Here is a 26,222-nt window from a genome sequence, read left to right as displayed (position 1 = left end):
ATTAAGAAAATGACCATTACACCATTTACTGTCTTTTACAGATTAGCTACTAATGTAACTAGACCGGAGCACAGTTCATGAGTGGTATAATTTCTGCTGTTTGGTCAAGAGCAGAATAAGTGGTTATGCACTTGCCAATGGCGTTTGTGTAGGCACAATAATAAACAGCTTACACAGATGAACAAAAGTAACAATACAACCATCCTAGAACACAGAAGTCTGGTAGCCTTATGACACACATTATTGGGAACTGAAAAAGAACAGCTACCAGTCAATTAGAGATTACGGGGAGGTAGGAAGGGCTGGGGAGAGGTGCGTCTTCAGTCTGCGCTTGAAATCGTGACGATAAATTGGAAATAAAGTAGGTATATATGCTGTTGATTAAGGCCAATCACATATGATAAATACATAGGTTAACACTATAATGAAAATAGCTTAATATATTCAATTTGATCTTTATTTTTGAGACAATATATGGTCTACATATAAAATAATAGCCTATATGACTAATTTATCAACAGATTTAACGTTATTTTTTTCCATGCCATGAAGAATTGAGGCTGTTTTGAGAGCCAACGGAGGCCCAACCCAGTATTAGTAAAGCATTCCTAAAGTACTCAGTGAGTGTATGAAATGATGATTCTGCAAAGCGCTGAAAAATCTTGATCTCTGATCATTGGTAACATCGTTCTGGTGTAATGCACTCCCTTTAAACTGGAATACGGAGCTTTCGTTTAGCAAAGGACCAACTGAGATGTATACTCTATCTCAATATTTTGACTTGTAAATGTGTAATCCCTAGAACATGAAAACAGGTGGGTGATCTGAGGTGGCTACCTGGGTATAACCGCTATGGAATAGTAATTCAATGAAACGGCTCAATACCATTGAATTGCCAAATATTCCCTGCTTTTGCAGATTTTGTCTATTGTGCTTCCACATCTGAATGAACAGGTCATGGGAGGTTAATTTAAGACATGAGCATCATTGTGGCCTTTTAGGGGCTAGAGGCATTCAACTTATGTACAATAATCAGAAATGCATACTGGATTTAACTTTGGCCATATTCTAATACTTCAATGTTCAAGATAGAGAAAATTAGATTACTTCCACTCGGCTTCACATGATGGTCAATTCATAGTCCACCAGCACTTCCATTCAAGGTGAAATCACTCAGCTACTGATAAATCTATCCATGACATGCGACTTTCATGGCATGTAATAAGGCAATGCAAAAAAAAAAAAAACATGAAAACACCATATTTCTTTTTTTATTGGGCCTGAAATGACTTACACATGTAGGACTATTATACAAGAAAAAAGGTATACACAGCTATTCCAGATTTCCTTTCCCTTTTTGGGCCTCGTGTCACAGCTGTCTAGTCACCTGGCCTCCCAACACCCACATCAGCACTTAGCCACATGGAATAGCTTGAAGATAACAAGGCATGGTCACATGCTAATGAGGTGCAGGGTTTTTTTTTTCATTTTTTATATTTTTTTAAATTATTTTTTTTAAACTAATTTTATTAGATGAAACCTGGTAAATGTAAAATGTTATCAGCTGGAAAGACAGGGTAAAAGACATGTTAGGATAAAAGGACAGTTTCATTTACTCCACCATAAATTGAGATTACGAAGGCTGCAGAACAGTCAGCCCCCTCAAAATGTGTTTAAATCTGACAGAGAGCCATGTAAGGGCAGGATGCATGTATGAGCAGATTAGAAGTGTTCCCCTCATTATAAACCCACTTTAAATTCAGAACATCTATAATATAGTAAGCTTGCAGCCCTCTGGCTTTCCTTCTCAGACACCATCCCCTATTCTCCCCATTATTGGATCCAACCCAGTTCTAACTAGGGAGCACTGTATACACACTTAATTCAATACCTGTATCGACTAAAAGAAAAAAGAAAAAAAGGCTGACAATCACAGACACTAGGTAAGTACCAGGGGGGAAATTCCATTTTGCTTTCACATGTCACTAGTGTTAAGTTTTCAAATCTTCACAAAGTGCAAATTTAGTCTATATTACATTTTCAACCACCTTATTTAAAAGGTGGATTTTTTTTTTTTTTATGCATGAAAGAAAACGCAAGGATATTGTCCTCCCATCCATCTTGATCCCCTTCCTAACATAACCCAAAAAGCTACCAATAACTCTAGATTTTAAAAAGTAATTTCATGCTGCAATAATACCAGCGAATTCCGCTGCTTTTCCCCACTTTACAGATTCCTTTTTCTTGGCTCCCAAATTCAGTTACATACAGTACTTTTTTACTGCTTGCGTGCATTTAAGGTTAAAATATATTAAATTTTTCATTAAATAGTCTGCCTCCTGCACAGTTGTGCATGCATCAGGGAGCATTTAGCAAGCTGTAACGAGCACCAGAATCAAGCCAAGAGACTTGTTCAGGTTGTAGGTCAGTCCCAGCATTTCTTTTGGTCCGTCCTTTAAATGGTTCCCCTTTTTCGTAACAAGATCAGTCCAGAATTGATTCTCCAGTGTGTGGTCCTTTCCCAGTTTAAACAAGGAAACAAGCAACCGAAAACAAAAAGGAAAAGATAAATCACTGAAGTTTTGTTCCGAGCTTTCGCTGTCTGTTTCTGAAAAAAATAAAACAAGGCACAGATTTGTAAATAATAAACAGTAAAGACATGATTTTCATTTACAAACAGCCAGGGTGGTTTGGCATTCAATCCACAACCTGGACAACACAAGGCACAGCTGCCCAACCCACACAAAATGTCACCAGACAAAACATTACACACCCTGAACCAAAGGGTAAGGTCATAGTGGAATCACACGCAAACTCCACACACGTATTAAAGAGAATGTGATCCTAACGACATGCAGATGCCTGACCACTGTCAGAACAGCAGAATCCCTCCCCCTATTTCGACGCAGAATCAAAACCCACCTTTTCAAACTCTACCTTAGTCCTCCCTCCTGATTTTCCCCTGCCCCTCCTTTCTGATATCCCTATCCTTGTCTAACAACCCCCCCCCCCCCAAAAAAAAAAAAATTGCACTTATCATGACGCCTATGTTTAGAACAGCATTTCATGTGTATTTTGCTAGTTCTGGATGTGATGCTTTGACTTATGGTAGAACCTATGCACTTGTAAGTCACTTTGGATTAAAATTAAAAGCGTCTGCCAAATGACAAAAATGTAAATGTAAATGCATACCTCGCTTCTGATCGTGTCACGGTATATTCAAACCACAGGATGTTTGGGATGAGGCTTGTGTCACGCACCAAAAAGAACTCTGCAATTGGCCTACGGGGGAAGGATTATAATTATACATTTATCCAGACACAAGAAAATATTGAGTTGTAATATAAAAAATAAATTTTTTAAAATTTTTCAAAGGAGGAATAACAGATCCTAAGTTTTTCAGTGCTTACCATGCTGCCATCTTGGGAAAAAGTGGTGTCAGCACCTCTTGTGTGATGAAAAACCAGATCACCCCAATGACGCTACCAGCCACACCGCCATATATCACTTGACTCCAGGAATGATACATTAAGTACACCCTGAAAGCACAAATTATAGGAAATTATAGCACTAAAACTACAAAAGCGCAAAATTGAAAATGCAACATGCTGTAAATCGTACCACCAGGCAACTGAATTTGAATTGATTATTGAATACAATATTGAAATTGTACATATAAAAAATTGATTTCAGTTTTGAATTGGATTCCACTGAATTTGCATTTCATTAAAGTTCATAAACTGAAAAGCTTTCCGAGAGTAAAAGGCGTTGGTCAAAATTGTTGCCTTTTTGTGAATTGAAAGGTTCAACAGAGCTTACAAGTTTCATATTCAGAAACAGAACTGTAATCAACTTCATATCAAATTTGATTTCAAAACTATATGTATATAATTTCAAAATATGAAATGCAAATTCAGATTAAACTTAAATTCTGTTGTCCGGTAGCACACAAGTAACACCATGTCTTTCAGCAACTCTTGACAGATTTTTTATGAATCCGGAAGCTGATGGTAAACAAAAAGGAAGCAACCTTTATTATTGTGCAACACAAGCATTACATGTTTTAGTTAACGCTGCCCTTTCAAAGATTATTATATATGCATTACATAAACTACATTCAGTCTTGCAGATTACATTTGAGTATGCAAATACTTCTTTTACCTGCTATAGGACACAGACAAGGCCACTCCTAACAAGATGATGGACAGTACATGTCTCCACAGCAGCTCCACACACCTGGCGTTGTTTGTTTGATGCATTCTGAAAAACATTGAAAAGGATTATGCGTCATTCTTTGCATTTTACAAATCGTGCAACACTACACCGTCCGCCATTGACTACTGCCATCGGTGGCCACGTGACGAAACAAAGTCGGTTTTAGTGTGCCGAATTTGGAGCCGGATGCAGCCTCCTCCTTGAACAAGCCTAGAGAGGCTTTCTTGCCAAGTTCAATGCGGGACTAATTACAATACCCTGTGGTGGATGGGAAACGTGCCAAATCAGCCCTGCTTGATGTCTCACCAAGTAGCCTTTCCTGTACAGACTTGGACAGCAATCAGGAAAAGTCAAGAGTACACAAATGTGCCGTCTTGTTATTAACAACTGCTACCTGCATAGAATGCATTTTTATAAATGATCAATTTCTAAATTCTAATTTCTTTTGAATATTATATTATAATCAACCTGGGTTACACAGGTTACTCGACGGCAGATGAGTCGTGCTCCACCCAGGAGTTAAGCCTAAAACCTTTTACTGCACAAGCTGAGCTTCTAAACTACACACAGTCATCTTCAAAGTGGTACAGTGGGAATGTTCCAATTGTTGGTGGCCATTGAAGTTTTCTAGCTGTAACTTAAGAAAAATTTGTAAGAATTCTTCTTTTTTTTTTTTTTATAATTTTATTAATTTGGTCCATTATGGCAAAAAAAAAAAGTTTATGGCAAGACAACCATAAACAAAGGGGAGATATACTATACACACACCAGAGAAAACAGTGCCTCACCTCAAATATAGGAAAAGAAAAAAGTATACAACAAAAAACCAGATGAGCTGTGAGTGGCTTGAAGGCATCCCATACTCTGTGGTCAGGGTGGCATGAGCACCTATAGGGCCAAAGAGCAAAAGTAAGCTGAGACAGGGGATGGACCAAACCCATGCAATTAAACCACAAGCACCACATGTAAACAATTCATGTAAACCATTTTAACAGCATGTGGCACTCACTTTAGCAAATTCTTAAAGGCAGTGTACTCAACATTAAAGAACTTTGAGCAAAACCACGTGCTTGGAACAAGAGGCGTACAAGAAGACGAGAATAAAGGCGTTTTGAGTTGGCACGGTGCGATGCGTGCAAGCCCCTGGTGCAAACCGTTCACAGACCGCCCCACGTATTCAACCGGTCCAAATATCACATGGTTGGTTGCATCATGGTCATGTCTAGATGGCACACAGACGATTCCAAGAAGTGGTGTCCTATGATAATTTCGCCACATCAGAATAATTATGCCTTCCAGAAGGAAATGTGACCCCAACTAACAATAAGTAGTTTGTACAGCGAGGTACCTAAAAGATAGGTAAACTGCTAGCTAGCTACCTAGCATAACTAGATTTCACCTCTTTTATGTACACTCACTGGGCACTTTTAGGAACACTGTGGGTAGGGCCTCCATTTGCTCTCAAAACTGCCACAATTCTTCAAGGCATGGATTCCACAATGAAAACATTTGTTTGAGATTCTGTTCCATGTTGACATGATTGCATCACACAATTTCTGAAGGTTTGTCAGCTGCACATTCTTGCTGCCGTTGTACCACATCCCAAGTGTGTTCTATTGGATTCAGATCTGGTGACCGGGACGGCCACTGGTGAACACCAAACTCACGGTCATGTTCACGAAACCAGTTTGAGACGACTTTTGCCTTGTGACATGGTGCATTATCATGCTGGAAGTAGCCATTAGAATATGAGTACATTGTGGCCATGAAGGGATGCATATGGTCAGCAAGAATACTGAGATAAGCTGTGGCATTCAAGTGACGATTGATTGGTATTAACGGGCCCAAAGTGTGGCAAGAAAACATTCCCAACAACATTACACCACCACCATCAGCCTGAACTGTTGACACAAGGCAGGTTGGGTCCAAAGATTCATGCCATTGGCATGCAATTCAGACCCTTACCATCTGTATGACTTGCAGAAATTGAGATCAATTAGACCAGGCAACGTTTTTCCAGTCAACAGTCCAGTTTTGGCGAGCCAGAGCCCACTGCAGCCTCAGCTTTCTGCTCTTGGTTGACAGAAGTGGAACCCGATGTGGTCTTCAGCTGTTGGAGCCCATCCACCTCAAGGTTTTATGTCTTGTGCATTCTGAGATGCTTTTCTGCTCACCACAATTGTAGAGTGGTGATCTGAGTTACCGTAGCCTTTCAGTCTGCTCAAACCAGTCTGACCATTCTCCGTTGACCTCTCATCAACAAGGCTTTCCGTCCACAGAACTGGATGTTTTTTGTTTTTTTGCACCATTCTGAGTAAACTCGAGACCGTTGTGCGTGAAAACACACACACTCTTACCTTCACAGGGACGTGGCTCCCTCAGGATATGTTTCAGCACCCAGTTGAGCCCCTCGTTCAGTACGAGTCCCCCAAAAAAGGAAATCTGACAGTGAAAAGACCCACACAACCTTTGTTCATTGGTAAAAATAAATTTAAAAAACAATGCAAAAATTAAAATTGCAGCTGACTTTGATAACCTTGCCATGCATTATGTTACAATATTTATTAATGTAAAATATGACAGTAATTGATAAAAATCCAAATCAATGAAATGAAGCAGCTCTCCTCCTCCTCCCCAATCATTCATTAATTAATTCATTCATTCATTCATTCATTCACATGACAACGTGATACATCTGGGTCTGAAATTACAAACTGACCAGCATTGGGAAACACTTATGACCTGCCAAGGTAGTGTGCCGACTGTTACTCACTGTGTGCAACTCGCGCTTGAATACAATGAGTGTAACAAAGCCCACCAGAATTGCAATGGGTATGAGGCTGGTGTAAGCCAACACCTGTCCTGTCAGGTCACCTAAAAACAAATTACATTCATTTGCAAATGAAAAACACACATAATGCACAGTGACTGACAGTAAGTTCGAGGAACATCCATTTCAGAAATCAAAATGGATGACAAATGGGCTACTGGAGGGTTGTGTTGTTCAAACTACAAGCTACGACACTCAACACAACCCGTTAAAATGCGTTTTGACATTGAGAGGGTAGGTTATATCGCCAATACCAGATAGTTAAAAACTTTTTTAAATAGATGTTGACAGTACTAATCGCGCATTGCTACCGAAAACGAAAGTTCTATTATAAATGCGCTTGTACAGTATAGATAAAAACATTAAATTCTGGTTAACTAGATTATAGTAGTTGGAGGAGCATTAGAAGACCATATAAATTATAATCCAATCCTCCTTGGGGTTAAGGCTAGTGAATGCAGGGGCATGCCTTGCTTCCAACACCATTTCAGCAAAACCGGAGTATCATTTCAATAGCTAAGATAATAAATAAAATAAAATAAAAATTAAAAAAACAGAGGACAAGGGTACATCTAACTAACTGGTCTGTTTCAAATTACGGACCTAGACATATTATCAAATGATCTTGCGCCTATGCTCAACTTAATCATGGGACATGTATTTAAAGGGTTAACGGTTGGCTAGATAGGTCTGTCAATATGAACTTGCCTTTGTATTGGAATTGTCAGTAAAATCTTTATATTTAACCAAGCGAGCAAAACATGTCTGGCAAATCTCGTTGAATGAATATGAACATAATTGTGTTATCTAGCTAGCTAACTAGAAGGAGCTGGCAAGCTAATATTTGCAAGTTAGCTTGGCAATTGTAACGTTAATTCAAAAGAGATTGGAAGCAATTCTATGTTCTCAAACAATCAATTTATCGTATTTCCATTGATGCTATTGCTCCCAACTTGAGCGGTATAAAAGGTAGATGGCTCGCAAGCCAGCTGGGGAAATTGGGGTGAGCTAACGTTAGCTAAAATGCACTGGGATCACCCAGCGAGCTAGCTACCCATCTAGCTAGCTAGCTAGCTAAACGATTAGCGAACATGCTAACGCGAAGGAACCATTAAGCCAATTGTCGCCGAAGTAAAAAATTCAGCGTGTGATCACATTCTGCTTCGAAATGGAAAGTAAAGTTCAATATTAACGTAAAAATACCAATGTATGCGACAGGAAAAAAATGTATTGTAGATCATTTCGAGAAACTGCGCATGCGGAACAGGCACACTATTTAGCAGCCGATGTTACGTCCCTGCGGTGCAATGCATCCACTTCGTGCCGTGGTTCACCATTTGGCAAGTCCACTCGGCCGAATCCATTCAGTTGCAAAAAATCCAAACTCTATTTAAAAACATTGCATCCGCAACCAGTCGCAAATATAATAATCACGAGTACAAATTAGTAGATCTCAAAATAACTTACCAGCTGGATACTCTACATGGGTCAGAGATATCGACCGCCATCGAGGTGGTACCGAGCACTGCTCTTCAGACGCCATCTTGCCCGGACACCGGGCACTACGGATCGACAAATCAGAATGTGACGCCCAAGTTCCTCTGACCAATCATTACAGATAGTTTCTTCTACGGAAATTGTCCCCTCACCATGTCGAACCCCACAAAATGTATGCAAGCAATCAGCCAATGAAAACAGTGTTGGAGAGAGTGGCTTGTCCAATCCAGTATAACTTCCACGAGCACATGGAAAGAAGGCGTTTTCTAACTAAAATGAAAAATAAAATTAATTGGTAAATCATAGCCCAAGAGTTTGTGTTTCAGAATACACAGCGGCTAAATACATAGCGCATTATTACGCATATAGTTGTAAAAATATTTATTTCGGAGAAGCATCTATTCTGTTCCTTATCAGTTTTGTTTCAGACTCAAAAAGTGTTTTAATGATTATTATTTTTTATAATTTGCGATTTCGATTTTCTTTTCCTACTTTTATTATTTCTCATTGTGTTTGAATTTGTCAAATTGAAATATTGATGTAGGGCTGAAGCAGTAGTCTTCACCCCATAAATTGATATAGGCAGTATGTAAATTCTGCGGACATTGGAAGCATTTATTCACAGCAGTAGTCTTCACCCCATAAATTGATATAGGCAGTATGTAAATTCTGCAGACATTGGAAGCATTTATTCACAGAGAGTAGTCACTGTATGGAACTGCTTGCCAGGTCATATAGTAGAGGCAGAAACTCTGGGATTTTCAAGACCAGGCTTAATATGGTGCAACTATGTTAAGTCGTGAGCACATGAATATTAATATATGCGATTGAAATTATGATGGGAGATAGAGGGGATGGAAAAAATATCTGAGATATGTAGACATGTATTATTCAACTAACCTTCAAACAATAACTTTGTAGATACTCAGGAATGATTTAAAATGGCCAAACCCTTATAAGTGTAAAGTGGAGGACTGGTGGTGGAAGGATGTAAACTGCTTCTGAAAGATGAGTGTTGATCAGTAAGCTCCATAAATTATGCATTTTATTCAATCAAATTAAGGACATTTCACAAGTCTGCACTTGTAAAGGAACAAGGTTATTTTACTGTGCACCATTCGGGTCACAATATTACCCAGCCCATATGGTATTTCACCTTTCTGGCACACGGGGGAAGAGGTAAATGGGACACATAGACATGTAGCCACAGTACAGATGATTACTTTAACACACTGGTAAACACAAAAAGAAACCAATTAGCCAACTCGTAAACAACAACTTTGACAAACAGCACAAGTAACTAAGGTGAATGAAGTAGAAAAACAAACAAAAACAGGCAAACCATAAAATGTGCCTCCACAGCCTGAACATATACACACCTAATGCTACTCCACCATTCAGTACATTTTAAGGAATCTATTGTGTACCAGCCTGTCAAATGGTTGGTTCAGGTGAGAACTTGTTTAAGGCAAAGTAGCTTACTGTGCTTCAGCGTGGCAGGCCATATTGCAATATCTCATTGAAATGGAAGAATGAAATGCGCTGAATGCTCTTACTTAATAGATTTTCTAAATTTGAGCTGAATCATGCAGGGATTACTTTCAGGTGTTACCCATAACTTTCAATTAAACTTGTATCAATTCTGAAATAGAATATGGCATAAGATCGCAAATCTTTCATGATGTTGGATTGCCAAAAAAAATAAGCAGCGCAATCATTTTCAGCAAGATTACAAATACATAAAATCCAAATACATAAAATAATCACCGTTTAGAACCAGATTATTTCAATACATTTCCTACTGTTTTACCATCTAGTGGTAAAGTGAGTACGCTGTCATTGCGTTGCAGGAGTAAGTGAGCTATAAACTATTAACTGTAATTTTAAATGCTGCTCAATCAGCGGATTTTTTCCCTTAAATTGAGGAAAAAGCAGTGTTAGTTTACTCTTCACACCTTTAACATATAAATAAATATGATTTGTGGCAAAAACACAATTTCTATGAATGGTCCCTCATAAGAAAATGGGTACCCCGTCTCTTGCTTGGTATGTCATCATGATGCCACTTGCTCCATCAGTCCATCAACCCAAAATATACCCACTTACATATATACCAAATATACCACTTACAGTTGTTACAGTTTGACTAAGTACTTATGAAGGCGCTGTGTATTTCTTGTGAAGGACCAGTCAAGAAAGACCGAACACAAAAACGCACATTCAATTCAACCTCCTCTCAGACCCGTAGTACCACGAGAAACAGCAGTACAGAAATCAAGTACAAGTGAACTGTGTGATTCAAAGTTCTGTACTGTATTTTTAAAACATTTGAGTAATCTAGTCTTAAAGCAGCGGGCCTCGTAATGATATTATCATATAAACATCTTGGTGGTGTGACATCCAAATCCCTGATTATACATGCATGTAGACTGTCAGCCCAAAAAGAAACTTGTATAGCATGACAATGCATTCCCTTTCAATTTTAAAATCATTATGTATGTTCGACATTAGAGACTGTAATTTGAATATAAAGCAATGGACAATAACCCTGCCCAGACAAGTTACCATTACCAACCATTCTGTATATAAATATGCCATCAGAAAGCAAAATCTGAAGTTTGAATTGGATGCAAAATGAATAAAGCTATACATGAGGTAATTGTAGCCACAAATAGATGACACACAACCTTACTTTGATTTTAACAATGCAGCACAGTCTTTTCTGCAACACACTTCAGTATTGTCATGGTGTACTGAAAGTGTAACTTGTCTTTGAATAACTAGACAACATAATGCAAACACTGAATTACACAGACAGGCATTTCATTCATGCTGGCTTGACAAAAGGCAAAAGAAATACAGATTTAATTTGAAAACAAATTACTCACAATGACACAATTTTGCTGGCATTACATGATTACAAAACAAAGGCATGGATAGGACACTTAAAGCAGTATTTATAGTTCAGTGCTTCAACAACAAAATAACTTTGGCCACCATAAAAAGTCATGCTTGTCTCAGCAAATTCCAAGGAATCGGATTCCAATGTTTCAGGTGTGATGAGGGGAAAGGCCTAAGGATGAACAGTTTTAAAAAAATATCAATTTACAGGCACATCCTGAAACAAAAAAAAGCATAAACATTTAAACAACCCTGCATCTCTCAAATGCCAGGGTGCCGTAAAATCTCAAAGGCATACCCATAACACACACACATTAACAAATAAATAACATTAATGACTTAACTAACTGTATTCAATGAACTAAATGCACAGGAAAGGATGTTTACATACAGTTTAAAAAGGTACAAAGACCTGGATTCTGAAATCAGTGCATAAATCTGTGCAGTCTATTAATATATGCACAAATCTCTGTAACATACTCTGGAACATCTTAAAGCCAATGCTGCCGAATGATACATATTCAGTTTATTGTTGTCGCCATGTCTCCTTGTCAGGAGGCACAATGATAATTTATAGGATGTTTAATATTGAAGCACTGACTGGGCTTCAAGTAAGTTCAGTGCATCATCATACTAAACTTCCATTGCCTACCTAATGTGTACAGTATTGTTAAGGAGTTATGATGCATTAGAAAATATTCTTACTGTAAATAGATCAATTGAGTAAATGTCCACATGCAAAAAATATTTTGCATTTGATTACAGTGGGTATCTTTTATATACTTTAAATTTGTCTTTCCTTTTATTTGTTCAACCTAACAGTCAAACTGACTGTCAAATACAGACAATGGTCAAGTCATTATTTATGCTCCATTCTCATATCTTTCCACATACTGCATTTCTAAAATATGACAACTACAAGCTTGTGTTGGACAACCCCCCTCCATCCCAAAAATAATATTGCTGTAGCAATAATAACATTAAATTACAATACATAATGGATTGTTCTACCAAATGATTGAGATTGCAGTTAATCTATAATTCAGAAACATTTTCAATGACATTCCCATAAAACCATAATCACTCCCCTCAGGGTTGATTAGTTTATCTGTAAATATGCAGTAGCTTCCTTATTAAATATTTCTAGAGGACACTTCCCACTTCCACTTGAAGAACTGACCAAATACAAAAGAAAACTAAATATTATCCAATTGATTTAATGATGAATATCTCATAGTACATGAGATTCCACTTTACTAAAAATTAAGGAAAAAGAAAATAGTGCAAATATGCTCAAAGTAGACAGGGAGATTAGGTTATAGATATCAGTGACATAGGAGCATTTATGTTGTGAAGTCCTACATAGAAAAGTCAGCATAATGCCCTTTGTGTTCATTCAACAAACCTTTTTTTAACCATGGCCCAGAAATTTTGATTTATATTCTGATTAATGGAACCACTTCTAACATCTCACAAGTTACTATAGAGACAGTTTTAGAAGAAACAATTTACCACAAGTGTTGAAGCATGTTTGTTCCTACATTTAGGGGGAAATTTGTAGACCGCAAATCTGGCTGGTGAATCACCACACACAAACACGGTGGGCTGACCTTACAACAGAAGACCAGAATAAGCATCAACAAGCCGACACCAGAATAATCATGAATCAATTATCCAGGTAGGAAAAAAAAATGGGATTGGGTTTTGCTCTTGTATGGATTTGCTGCTTTGAGGCCACACCTTCACAGGTTTCTCTGGAGTTGACTATGGAGTCAGTCGCTGGAATGTTACTACTCACCCCAGAATCTGCAGTACAGGCCATAATGTTGACGTTTAACACAGTCTTTGCAAACACTTGTTTGCGTGAACATAGCAGCATAACAGTGGTTTGCATGATCATTCTCACACATTTTACCTCACACTGACAGGAGGAGATACGCAGAGGAGCAATCACCACCCATGCCACTTTCAGAACCATGATGGATTTCATGAAGCAGTTTATTACATAGCCCCTTGAACTGAGACACTCTCTTCTTTAATTATCATGCAGTTCCTTCTTTCAAAAGTCAAACCACTTTTTCCATGGGAGTAAATAGGTAGTCAGTCATGGACTTGATGGATACACTGCAAGTCATTAATTTGGCCAATGCCGGGTCAAAATGTTTACCCCCAGTTCTGTGAAAAGACGGCGTCTCAGGTTTTCTACAGGCTGAAATAGCAGGGGGATCTCAGACACGACACTGAAGGTTTTAAAAAGTGATTATCCCAGGATGAGGACAGATGGAATCATACTGAACGTTTCGGTCGAGTCCTGCGGCCGCAACGCTAGTCCTGGCCATCACTCTGGTGCTCTGCAGATCCACCGTGCCCAACGGGCAGACTGCCGTTAGCCTCCAGGAGGCTGTCGATGCCTAGATATCCCAGCAAGATCTCGCTCCTCCGATGAGACAGGCTGAGAATGTCATCCGCCAGTGACTGAGCGGTCGTGAAGCGAACTTTATCGTGGTCGAACATGTCCTTCAGGTACTGTACAATTTGTTGCTGTAGGAAAGTAAACACATTACATTATTGAACACGTACAGCATTATTGAAATTACACACAGCTCGGCATGTTAGAAATAGGATAAACTATGAAAGCACAGGCCAGCTTTGGGCCTCACTTCTGAACTACCAATTACGCTAACCTTTAGAGAATGGTGCCTACAATACCATTTCCCAGCAGGTATGTAAATTGTACATTTTCCTTGCATGAATGTTAGATCTGAGAATTCCACTGCTGCCTCATACAAGTTTTTAAATTGACATTTGCAATTCTATAAATATTATAACATGCATATAAAGCATACGTTCTATAAGCATTCAAAAGAAATAAAAGCAACTTTTGGAGTAAAGAAAACAAAAAACAAAAAGGTGGTACATGGATATACATGGTTTCCAATATAGGTTAAAAAAACCCTCCTGCATTTATCCTGGCTTTATTCATGATAAGATTTCATTATTGATCTAAACTTCAGAAATATGAGATAATTAAATGATTAAACAAACAATATTTACAATGCATTCCATGGTCCTACGTATTTGTCCCTTCTATTATCATTAAATTCACAATGAGTCTGGTGAATTTGTGAACCATCCATTTAAACCGGATTAACTGCTCTACGTAAGTGAATCCACCTACCTAAAGAAACCTAGTAGGAAAGTAGGAAAATAATTAAACAAATTTGATAGCAAAACACACAGTATTCGTTTGCCTGGCCCAGGTCATTTCCATAAGTAAATTGGTTTAGATTGTGCTTGACTTCTACAAAGCAGAGGGCAGATCCAGTTGTTGTAGGACACTGGGGGGAAATCCAGTATTAGGTATATTAGAGTCTGGAGTAGCCCTTAGCCTTTAGCCTTTAGCTTATCGGATGCCTGCATGTCCTACAACAGCAGGATATACAGTATAACTAATGACCAAAAAATGATTCTAAATTCTATAATGTTACTCTATAACACCTAAGATTCCCCCACATGAATAAATATTTATCAGTATTACACAAGCCATTTCCTAGATGCAATGGGACATTTAGATAGAAGACTATGTTGTATATGACTCTTGTCAATGAATATTACTGTAATGAATCAACAGTATTGATGGGGGGCATCAAATACCTAAATGCCAAGGAGGCAAATCTTGATCCCAGCACATTCCGGAATCTGTATACATTGTTGCACTTCATTTCTCTCAGCATTTGGCAATATTGTTATAATGTGTACGCCTATCCAAATAACACTGAAGGCTAGGTTACCATCCAAAACTGCTGAAAAACAGCAAGTAGTGACAATGTGTGTCAGAACTGCCAAAGACCAGGACAAACACCCAGCCTTCATTACAAATCTACAGGTTTTAGAATTTCAACAGAAATGCCAGTGCTGAAAATAAGTTTAGTCCATTCAACTTCTACATTCGACCTGAGTGACAATCCAAGGTGACATCCCCCACCCCAAAACCAAGTTTCGGTCATTACGGATTTTAAACAAATTATTATTTTTTTATTTTTTTTCCTCAAGCCCAAGGAATCAAATTTTCCAGTTAAACTCATAAGCAGACATTTCATAAATCTACCCTGGAGTCTTAATTAGCACTACGCAGCATTATCGAATTCTTGCCTGAATCAATTACTGAACCCAATTTTCCTTAATCTCCCTTCTCTCTTTCTACAATATGGATTGTCTAATTCTGCCTCCAAGCAAATCATCAAAATCATCTCCTCCAATCTGGAAGGGGACGAACAAGCACACACTCTCCCTTCACTCCCCAGTGCCCTGGCACACATAGAGTGTTCTTCATACAGAGCCAGCTCAAGCAGACTGTGGGCACCCAAAGACTAGACGATGTCAGTGTACAAAGCCAAACTCTCAAGAATGAAACAACATAAATCAAATTCCGATAGCAATTTGTGTCGGGTCTTTTTAGCCACCAGAATGAACACACATTACTTGCCTGTCTGCTCATGACCGTTCTCTGAATTAAGTAACATTAGCCTTAAGGTGACCGAACCTCTCAGTGACAACGTAACATTTATTTAAGCCCTTTCACCAAAAACATCCAGACATCTTCAGTGCCTTCTTATTTTCACGAGAAGGCCCCCCCCCCCCCCACAACTGGACATTACCTTGAAGATGGTGCACACTTCACCGAGGTGCTGTCTGGGACCCAGGAATCCAAAAGCCAGAACTGGACTCACATGCTCAGAAATGGCATAAAAGTGTGATATGAAGCCATCGGGAACCTACGGTCCAGGAAAAGGGAACGTCATTAACTGATTCATACAAATTAGATAATAACGTCTATTTAGTATTTCAGTGAAGTCACATTTGGTTTTTTTGGCCAATTAATAATGAAATAACGTTTCCCCCCCCTCCCCAAAGACTGCATGTTTACACTTTACAATTATTAAATTGTAAAGGAATTCTTTGAAAACAAAACATTTAAATAACCAATAAATAGAATACCAGTATGACAGTAAAGCTGTAAGACCGTTCACATCAACTCACCAACAGAAGGCGTCTCTTGGCCTTCAAAACGGACCAGCATGCAGTTGCTAGTGCCTGTAAGGCACATAAACACAGTTAGGTAAGGTTTCCCTTGCAGTATAGAAATAAGACCATTATAATACATCTGGTGTTATGTAAATGTAAATGGTAAATGGTTGGCATTTATATAGCGCCTTCATCCAAAGCGCTGTACAATTGATGCTTCTCATTCACCCATTCATACACACACTCACACACACACTCACACACACACCAACGGCGACTGGCTGCAATGCAAGGCGCCGACCAGCTCGTCAGGAGCATTTAGGTGTCTTGCTCAGGGACACTTCGACACAGCCCGGGCGGGGGATCGAACCGGCAACCCTCCGACTGCCAGACAACTGCTCTTACTTTCTGAGCCATGTCGCCCATATGTATGGTACTGACCGTCTCTTTGAAGCTGTCGGAGAGCCAGCGGTTCCTGAGCACAGCCACCACTGAGGAGGGCGGGCTCTCCAGGTCCTCGAAAGCATCCATGAGGATGAAGTCCAGCACAATGTCGAAGAAGTTCATGCATACCACCTAGCAGAGGGGGACCGGTGGTTGGCATTAGTAGACAAATCAAAACTCAGGCATTTCATTTTCACCTGCATGTCAAATATACACTTGTTCTGACAACTATTGACCACTGCATATAGGCCTGGTACAAAGGTGAAGCTGCCCCTTACCAAGACACTTACCATATTAAGCTCGATTTGTAAATTCAGCGAATAGCAAATAACCTGTGCTGTATTATAGCGTCCATTGAAACTCAATTTCTTCCTCTGTTGACAAGGTTGTTGACAAGGTGAAACTACAAGAACAGAGTGTATTCATGTGGAAGGATAGCCAACAGAAGAACATACTGTATGTTCTCTTGGGTTTCAAAAACGGACAAATGCAATGATCTGGGCCTTGAGTGTGCGCTTATGAGCAGGATACGGTGTAATGAATGATAATATATAAAATGTATTATGTGCTTTTCATTGAGTGAACAATCTCAAAGTGCTCCAATCTGAAAGCACTACATAAAATATAATATCAAAGACAATATAGGTGTGCCACATAGGGCTTCCCCACTGCTGCCAGCCAGGCTGTTCAATCACAAACTATTTCAGGTGGTCAAGCAGAGAAGCAATCTCTCACGCCATCGTCTCTACCGAAGTACTGCGTTGTGGTGGGTGGGAGGACACACTCACCCCCCGCCCCTCCAGCTCCTTCTTGGTGGTAGGCCACGTCTCTTCCCTCTGGGTGTAGCGGAGCATGTCCTCGTAGCTCTCCAGAAATCCCTTCGGGCTCTAGGAACGGGGTACGATTTGCATCAGAAACAAAGTTTCCCCCCCAAATCCCCAAATCCAGCCAAACGGTGAGATTGTGATCCCGGTATGGAAGTCTCTGAAAGATGGTGTTCAGACAAAGGCGGACCTGGCTGAAGTCGCAATATTATCCAATTACATGCGTCTTCTGTTGGCATTTCCCAAACCCGCCAAGGGTGAAGACCATTCCCCGATTTAAATGGAAATCCATTCACATTACTTTAGAAAACTGGGACATAAAACCCAGGGCAGTGCGTTCCAGGGCTCACCTTGTTGGCTTTGCACATGAGTCCTGTGATCATCTGTTTCCCTGTCTCGCAGAAGAACACCCGATGAGTCTCATCTAGCAGGAGCACCTGCAGACAGAAGAACAAAATCACTCACCATATGGAGTCTTCATTAGCCACCGAACAAAGAATATTCTAAACAGCAGCAAACACCAGGAATCCACCACCAGGTATATTTGATTAAAGGAATTCAAGACTATTCACAAATTATTGTGCAATTCACTGTTCACAAATGATCACACTACAGAATGCCAGAAAAATGTGCCTTTTTGTCCAGCACAAATAAGCGACGACCATCAAACCAAGAAGAAAAACCACTTAGGATTATCATAACATTATAAAAAAAGCATACATTTATTGCTACATCATTAACAGTTATTGTTATTTAACTATGTATGGTTGACTATATGAGTGAAGTGAGAATAGTATTTGGTTGGACATAAAGATGCTAGTCGGACATAATCTGCCCACAGGAAGTAGAAGACGCACAGGAAGTCTGACTGAGGCAGTGGGACAGACGTCGCACCTGAAAGGCCTGTCTCACACAGTGCAGTTTTGCCAGGAAGTCCTCATCGCCATAGCACTCCAAGAGCTCCGTCCTACACAGAAGGAAAATAGGAAAGCCCGGGCCAATGAAGCTCGTCCAAACACACAGTCAGACGCACACACACAAACACCCCTTCCTGAAGTACTCCAGTACAGTGTGACCACGACTCCCTGGGGAGGCTAAACTGCCGCTCAACACCCCAGCCCTGCAGAGTTACCTGAGAGATCTGCAGTACACGCTGCGCTCCCTCGCCAGAGCCAGCGCTTCTTCATACAGAGCCGCAGGCCTCAGTGGCTGGTACGCGTCCTCCAGCGAGAATGCGTCAAACAGCTGCACAGATGACCAGGGCCCGTGTTAAAGGGAATAAGATACATTACATTATTGGCATTTGGCAGACACTCTTATCCAGAGCGACGTACAATTGAATAGACCAAGCAGGAGATAATCCTCCCCTGGAGCAATGCAGGGTTAAGGGCCTTGCTCAAGAGCCCAACGGCCGTGCGGATCTTATTGTGGCTACACCGGGATTAGAACCGCCGACCTTGCGTGTCCCAGTCATTTACCTTAACCACTACGCTACAGGCCGCCCTGCTAACCCTGCTAAGATACTAACTCAAAGGACATTGCTTCACAAACCAAAGCTGACCTGAGCACAAACAGATTCACAACCAATAATACTATGATACGTATTAGGATATGTCCTTTGCATCAAGAGAAAAGAACAGTGCAGGAATTTATAGTGATTCATAAATTACAGCACATGACCACAGGGTGGCAGTGTGGCCCCTGACCTCAGCTGCAGAAAAGAAAGAGTCTTCAGAAGAAACAGTGGAGGCATCGTCCTCTCTCAATCGATTCAGGCTTTCCACATGGGGTAGGATGAGGGTCCCTTCGCTCTCTGGAAAGACAGCAGAGGCAGCATTAAACACTGGGCGGAGTGGGCAATGCTGCAAGGGCCACAGGAAGTGGCTAATATCCAATGAGAGGCCAATGAAGAGAACAAGCTGTGGAAAATCCACCAAATAAAAAACTGCTCATTTAAACGGCAAGACAAATTCAGAGCATTTCCCATTTAAAATGAACATTTCCTTCTTCATTCATATCAAAAAGCTGCAGTCCTTGCAGCTCCAGATTAGGTTTGGCCTTGCCCTGACAGTTGTTAATTACCAAAGTCTGTCAGCAGGCTGTCCGGAGGGATGGTAGTCCCAAACTCTTCTTGGAGATGGTACGCCCGGTGCAGAAGGGTCTCCAGCTTCTCTGCAAAGACTTTATTCTTCGTATCAGTCTAAAATAATGGCCAGGGAAACACACATAACATAGTGAGTTACACACATATCACACCTCTGATGATCCAGGCAAACATTAAGCGCCAAAATGGAGAAGCAGATGGCACTATTAAGTCAATCACACTCACAAACTGAAAAGGAGTCTCATTCCAAACTTCAATCAATAACAAATCAATGTCCGTGGGAGACAGCAGAGAAGTGGGATAATGTTATATGGGTGCAGCCAAAAATGTGAATTTAATTTAGCAGAAGATGGATATAAACATCCCATTAGAAAAACACAGGTATAAAATTATCTATGCTAATGTCAGCCCTGTGCCAAGCAAGCTGTGAGAATAACAAGTACCGCTGGCTTCTCAGGGAGCGCTGCCCCCTTGGCGACAAGGCTGGAGCTGTCCGAGACTCCGGATTGGCTCCCGTGACGAATTTTCAGGGCCTGCTCCCACTTCTGCAACGCCTCCTCAAACAGCTCCATTCCTGAGGAAGACAAATTCAGCTTAAACAAACCACTCAAATAAACTCATAGGTCCAGGCTGCACAAGGCCATTGCCCTTGTAATTAAATCATTTGAGTTGAGGTCAAAGTTTTGATATATTTTACAAATTATCGATTATTATACTCATTATTTAAAAAGCTTTACCATGGATGTTCACAGAAACCTTTTTTTCTTCTGCCAGTGTTTCAACAAGTTTTGCTGGTTCAACCCAAAATTTCTGGTGGCCTTGTTTACAATCCAATGCAGAGAGAGAGAGATAGGGGGATTTACCAATGATATACAGGTTCTCTGCATTGGAATCCTCCATTGCTCCCGGCTCTTCTTCCACTGGCTCCGTCTCCCAAGGGGTGGTCGGGTTTGCTGACTGACTTGGTGACAGTGGAACCCGCATCTGTAACACCACTCTGGTCAGAGACAATCTGGCGACTTGTCAAAATCAGCAAACCTACTCTACCAGTCAAAATCTACTTAATTATCCAGGGCAGCCGAAAGGCCATTTGAAAGTTCTCTTGGCATTGCTCCGAAGCATAATACACATCATTACATACTCCAACCAATAAATAGCACATCGTCTAAAAGTATACAAATAAAAATATCCACTGGATATAACCATAACAATAAACATCCCTTTCATGTAAGGTCCTCTCAATAATTCATGGCAGAAATAGCCTGAGAGTATATCTCAGTACTTAAAGATATTTGTCAGGAACCTTTTTCCTGATGGCATGTGCTGTAAGAGGAAACACTGGATGAGAAGGGTTAATTTGGGAGGGGTGTAAAAAAAATAGAGGAGAGAGATTGCAATTAACTTTATTACTTTAGATCCAGTTGTTTCCACTCAGCTTGACTAAGACTACCAAACCAAACAGCCATCGAAAAAGTACTTGATTTATAAAGAAAGAGGCATAGCAGTCTCTGTGCTCACAGTGGACTGCACATTATCTTTCCATTTCTAAACTGAAGAAATCGCCGTACCCAGAAATGTAAAACGGTCTACTCTATTAACGTCTCCAATAATACATTGCACAATGGTGCAAGGTCAGTGACGGCCTTCCTAAAATTGAAAACATATCATCAGCAATATTTATAGGTCAGGCATTCCTACAGCCACCATAGAATTGCTCATGACAAGCGAGTGACTTCATAACCCACAGAGCATGAGCCACATAGATTGCTCTGTCTATCTGACGGACAGACAGAGCAAGGTCAGGTCGACATACCGAAGCACCGTCAGTCAGAACAAATCTAAAGCTTTCTGGGTATTTTACAGCACACCTCAACAAATCCTACATGTGCACTAACAGAACGTTGTAGATATCAGCATCTTGTGGGGTCTGGTGAGACAGTGTGACACAAAGGCAGAGGACAGACAGGGTGAAATGCCCACTCACAGAGGCCAGACTGTGAGAAGAACTTGAATGCTTGCTCGGGGCAATGGAGGAAATGCCACTCATGGTGTCATTGCTCCTGGTGCTGGGGCTCATCACCTGCCGGCCTGGAAACTGGCCTGAAAACGAGAATGGAAAATAAAGAACATCTCTGTAGGACCAAAGCCTATGTTATTAGAACAAAAAAAAAACAACAACAATCGATTAAGTGGTAGTCCAATGGTTCCCAATACTGTTCCCGGAGACCTTCACTAACCCTAAGAAAGCACACCTCATTTAACAGCTAGAGATCTTGTCGAGCTGCCACTTCGTAAAATCAGGTGTGCGAAACTCGGGTTGAAATGAAAACCTACAGGACGGTAGATCTCCAGGAACAGGGCTGGGAACCATTGGTAAAGCCAACAGCTTGCAACAGGTTTATATTCAAATCTAGAAGAGGCTCAGGCATACTCTGAACATCACGTTATCACATAAACCGGGGAGACGTTACATCAGATCTGTATTACGCCTGGCTTTACCTCTCTTGAGTGACGACTGCCTCCCTGCTCTCAGTAAGGTCTCAGGCACGGCCGGAGCTTTCTGGGCTTCCTTTGCGGCGGCCACCTGCTTCCTCTTGCGACCACGCCTCTTCAGATGGTGGGCAGTGAGTGCAAGGGCCACGCTTCCCAGCGCTGTGGCAAACAGCACTTTCTTTAGGCTGGGCGAGAGACGCAGCTGGGAGAAAATGGACTGCAGAGGGGGACATGTACTGTAAGAGGCACATACCATTGCAGTCACGCACTACATTTATGAGACTAACAAAGACTAAGATTGCATGCATTGCTTGTTTAAATTCTTCAAAACAATTAAAAAAAATTTTTTTTTGAAGCATACTTCTGACATTTGCCACTGACATTTTACGGCTAACACGCATTTTGGCAAAAACACAGTAGTTCAGATTTCTCCAGCGTTTACCTGGCCAAAGGTGGAATAGAGAAACACAGGTATCTCAGCCACAGTCATGGCCAAGGCCTGGACAATGGACACCCCCTCCGTCCGTCTCATTGACATCTCAGCTTGGCAGTGGCTACAACACTGCTGAACTGCTGCTCACATTGAGCCCCAGCCCTGTGTAAACAGGGTCCAGTCAGCGCCCACTGGCCCAGTGTCTTTAGTAATCTCTGAGCTCCATGCTTCCCTCAGCCCTGTCACCATTGAAACAAGCACAATGTCCGGATTGTCATTTCATAGAGACCCAGTGAAAGCACACACAGTACAATATATACTTGCCATTACATAAATTGAAATGCCTGAATTGATAGCATTCAACAATACATATAGTAATGCTCATTTTACTTTTTTATTATACTTAAACATTGTGGGTGTCAAATATCAGATATCAGAAAAATCTAAGAGGTTAAGATTGAAAGAGACATTTTACACAAAATGACCCTATATCAGCCACTACACATTCAGCAGGTTGTGAGAAACATGTAAATATGTAAAGAAAAAATATTTTAAAGTTGGCTATGTCTGGGTCAAATTAAATCATACCCAAAGCTTGCAATAAACCCAGAAAATGAACCAAGGAGCTTTTTCCATTATCCCAAAACGAGTCTCTTAACCACTCCTACAGTATACAATATACAATAATTAGCTAACGACAATATTTGTCAGTTCTTTTTCATAAACGCTACCTTGTAAGAAACTATATGAATTTAATTGAGATGAATACGAATAACTTCATTTAAAATCTATACGCACATCATGATCAATCCAATCACAAGGCATCTTTGTAATCTGGTACCTCAATGTCAATACCAACTTGACACAAGCCATCAAGCTACCTTCTTTATACGCATTGTTTCGGGACCGCGCCATTCGAACCGGTTAACATAGCTATTAAAGATAACAATTCTTTAATCCATCACTTGCCTTATCAACCTAACTACAAAAACGGGCAACTTAATGTTTGCTTCAATGTTACCGCACAAGTTCCCTCAAGCCTCGTGATAAAACAGTTTTTTGCTCGATGCAGCCACCTAGCCAGGTAGATAACATTAGCATTGTATAGTAAATTAACTGTATTGTAATGTGTGCCAAGCTTCATGTAATCTCCGGCACTTTTCATGCAATTTATTTCAATATCGCTATTTTGTGTATTAGTAAGGTAACGAGGTGATGTAGTAGATACAAACAGTATACCCAGCAGCTAACAAGCTAGCTAAACAGATAATTTTGGATTCAGTCCTGCCCTTAACTTTTTTTCCTCGAAGCAAGCGATACTGTATGTACGCGTATATTAAGTTCCAACAATCATCTAATGTTCCACAAACATAACTTAAACTGCTGTAATTACACTACATTTTCTCTCATATAGAGCTACTCACTTTGCAGCAGTATGATCACCCGGTGGAGAAGGGCATTTTCCCTTCTGCACTTCACATACTAACATGTCGCTTCCATAGGGGCGTTGCAAAGCAATATTGATGGCTGTTTAGACCAATAAATATTAAGCATACGCTATCGTTGTTGTTTTATAGCCAGTAATATCGCTGTATACAGCGTACCGTGCCAAAAATACCCAATTAAATCAAAGATCAAGGTTCATTTCCTTGTTTGGAAGCAATGGACCCTTCTTAGATGCATTGCGATGCGAGAGACAGTATCTCTCCTTGCGTGAAGATAACCTGTAGCCTTCCCCTTTTTCCTCTGACTTTGCGGTGTTTTTCTGGGTCATTGGATATGCTTGGGTCGCTCAGATGTTGCTTTGGAATTGTGATAACATCGGTCACGTTTCCGAATGGACAATTCAAAATAAACGTGGGTGGAGATGTTCAGAGTAGCCTGGTATTCCGTGATGAGTCTGATGACCCAGCCAGATTTTCAACCCTGTTATCTCGATCTGTCCACCTCACTCACCTCACAATCTCCAACTTTAATTATTTGATAACCTTGGTTACTCTTCCGCATCCGCTGACGTTTGGTGAAAATTCTGGTGCAAAATGGTCGTTGTGTATCGCCTTGGTTATGGTTGTTGAAGTAAGTTCACCCCCTGCATTGTGAACTGCTCTGAGATCATGAAATGAAAAGCATATGAATGCAATTAAACGCCATTTTAATACCAGCAATTCTACATTATTCGTGTATGTGTGAACGCGCGCGATCGCACTATACGCACTGATGGAATATTGACAGTTGATGTGCACACACATTACAATCATCCAAATCCATTTGGTAGAGCTGACCTGGCAAATGTTCTAAGCCACCTACAGTAGGCACCAGAATTAATGGCACCTCTGACTGCCAATGCACAAAAAACCCAATATGATTACTGAGATAAAGCCTAAATGTTGAACATTTGAAAAATGTTTGATTGAACCAACCAAAGTCAAAAAATAGATTTAACCAAAATCAAGGTTCATAATTATTGGCACCTCTGGTTTAGTGCATCCACCTCTGGTAAGGATAACAGTCTTTTCCCGTAATGCTTGACAAGGTTAAGGAACACATTGGGAGGGATTTTGGACCATTCCATCCTTGCAAGATCCTTCACATTCTTAGTTTAATGTGTAGGGGGCTTAATGTGAGTGCTGTGGCTAATACCATAAAGTTAGCTCTCTAATAAAGTCATCATATTCAGTATTTCATTGTAAATCCTTTTGCTGAATATGCTGAATATCTTCCCTGTTCTGCTCTGCCAGGCCTAATGCAACCTTCTTCAGCTCCTGCTTGTTTCAGGGGCTATTTGCCTTCAGTCTGGTATTCAAGCCAAATGCATGCTGAATTGGATAGCTACATTAGTCAATTAAAGATTAAATCCACCCAAATGTTCTTACCATGTTTCCTTCTGGGGTCTGTTGTGACACGATATAGGGTAGTGTGTACCATCTCAATTCACTAAGCCTGTGAAAGAGACAAGTATATATATTTTTAATATTATTTCTATCATACAGTTGTTTGAATAAAGAGGTAATGTTTTGGGTTGTTTGGAATTGGAATCTGTGGCTAAAAAGTCAGTATTTGAGTTCCTGGTGTTTTGGTGAAATGTCTGCACTAGATGGAGCCATTGGCCACTTGTTTTAAATTGCTTTTAAGTTTGTATCGGCATATTTTGTTAAAGGTATTGGAAAATATTTGAGTATTTTTGTAGAGTGCCTGATCGTGAAATAGAATGTATTTGTGTGGCATTGATGGTATACTAGCCAATCAAGTCATAACCGATTACGTCACCTGGGGAATTTCAGCCTGGGAAATAAACCTCAGAGAATAGACACACAGGTATGTTAATACTAAGAAGCAGGAGACATGATTTCCTCAACCAAAAATAATGTTTATTGAGTATCAACAAAGGGAATACTGGAGAAGGAGATTCCGTTGGGTGTAAACTAAAAGGAGACAAGCATGATTGCATAACAACAT

General features: G+C 40.2%; 2 protein-coding genes across 3 annotated transcripts; both read right to left on the bottom strand.

Annotated features, from left to right (window-relative positions):
• Nucleotides 1–1,253: 1,253 nt before the first annotated feature.
• On the bottom strand, nucleotides 1,254–8,670 carry dolpp1 (dolichyldiphosphatase 1). The gene is made up of 8 exons (XM_061263155.1): nucleotides 8,513–8,670; nucleotides 6,989–7,089; nucleotides 6,573–6,657; nucleotides 5,004–5,103; nucleotides 4,162–4,260; nucleotides 3,411–3,539; nucleotides 3,193–3,282; nucleotides 1,254–2,608 (listed from the first exon to the last, which is right to left on the bottom strand). Exons 1-8 carry the CDS (start codon nucleotides 8,586–8,588, stop codon nucleotides 2,572–2,574), a joined length of 717 nt encoding a protein of 238 aa, XP_061119139.1. The 5' UTR covers nucleotides 8,589–8,670; the 3' UTR covers nucleotides 1,254–2,571.
• Nucleotides 8,671–9,569: 899 nt separating this feature from the next.
• Nucleotides 9,570–24,272, bottom strand: miga2 (mitoguardin 2). 2 transcript variants are annotated; one of them, XM_061262434.1, is made up of 16 exons: nucleotides 24,191–24,272; nucleotides 22,776–23,005; nucleotides 22,340–22,550; nucleotides 21,825–21,940; nucleotides 20,704–20,824; nucleotides 20,284–20,414; nucleotides 19,819–19,936; nucleotides 19,443–19,549; nucleotides 18,869–18,981; nucleotides 18,631–18,703; nucleotides 18,087–18,173; nucleotides 17,701–17,799; nucleotides 16,910–17,044; nucleotides 16,484–16,537; nucleotides 16,102–16,218; nucleotides 9,570–13,984 (listed from the first exon to the last, which is right to left on the bottom strand). In XM_061262434.1, the coding sequence occupies exons 2-16, from the start codon at nucleotides 22,869–22,871 to the stop codon at nucleotides 13,769–13,771; spliced, it is 1,794 nt and encodes a 597-aa protein (XP_061118418.1). In that variant the 5' UTR covers nucleotides 22,872–23,005; nucleotides 24,191–24,272; the 3' UTR covers nucleotides 9,570–13,768. The 2 variants fall into 2 exon arrangements, with proteins under 2 accessions (XP_061118418.1, XP_061118419.1); XM_061262435.1 differs by having other exon boundaries at nucleotides 22,776–22,928; nucleotides 24,191–24,269.
• Between the last annotated feature and the right edge of the window lie 1,950 nt (nucleotides 24,273–26,222).

The sequence above is a fragment of the Conger conger genome, chromosome 12 (assembly GCF_963514075.1).
Source record: "Conger conger chromosome 12, fConCon1.1, whole genome shotgun sequence".
Classification (NCBI taxonomy): domain Eukaryota; kingdom Metazoa; phylum Chordata; class Actinopteri; order Anguilliformes; family Congridae; genus Conger; species Conger conger.
The sequence above is the reverse complement of the archived record's forward strand: the minus strand, read 5'-3'. Positions and strand labels throughout refer to the sequence as shown.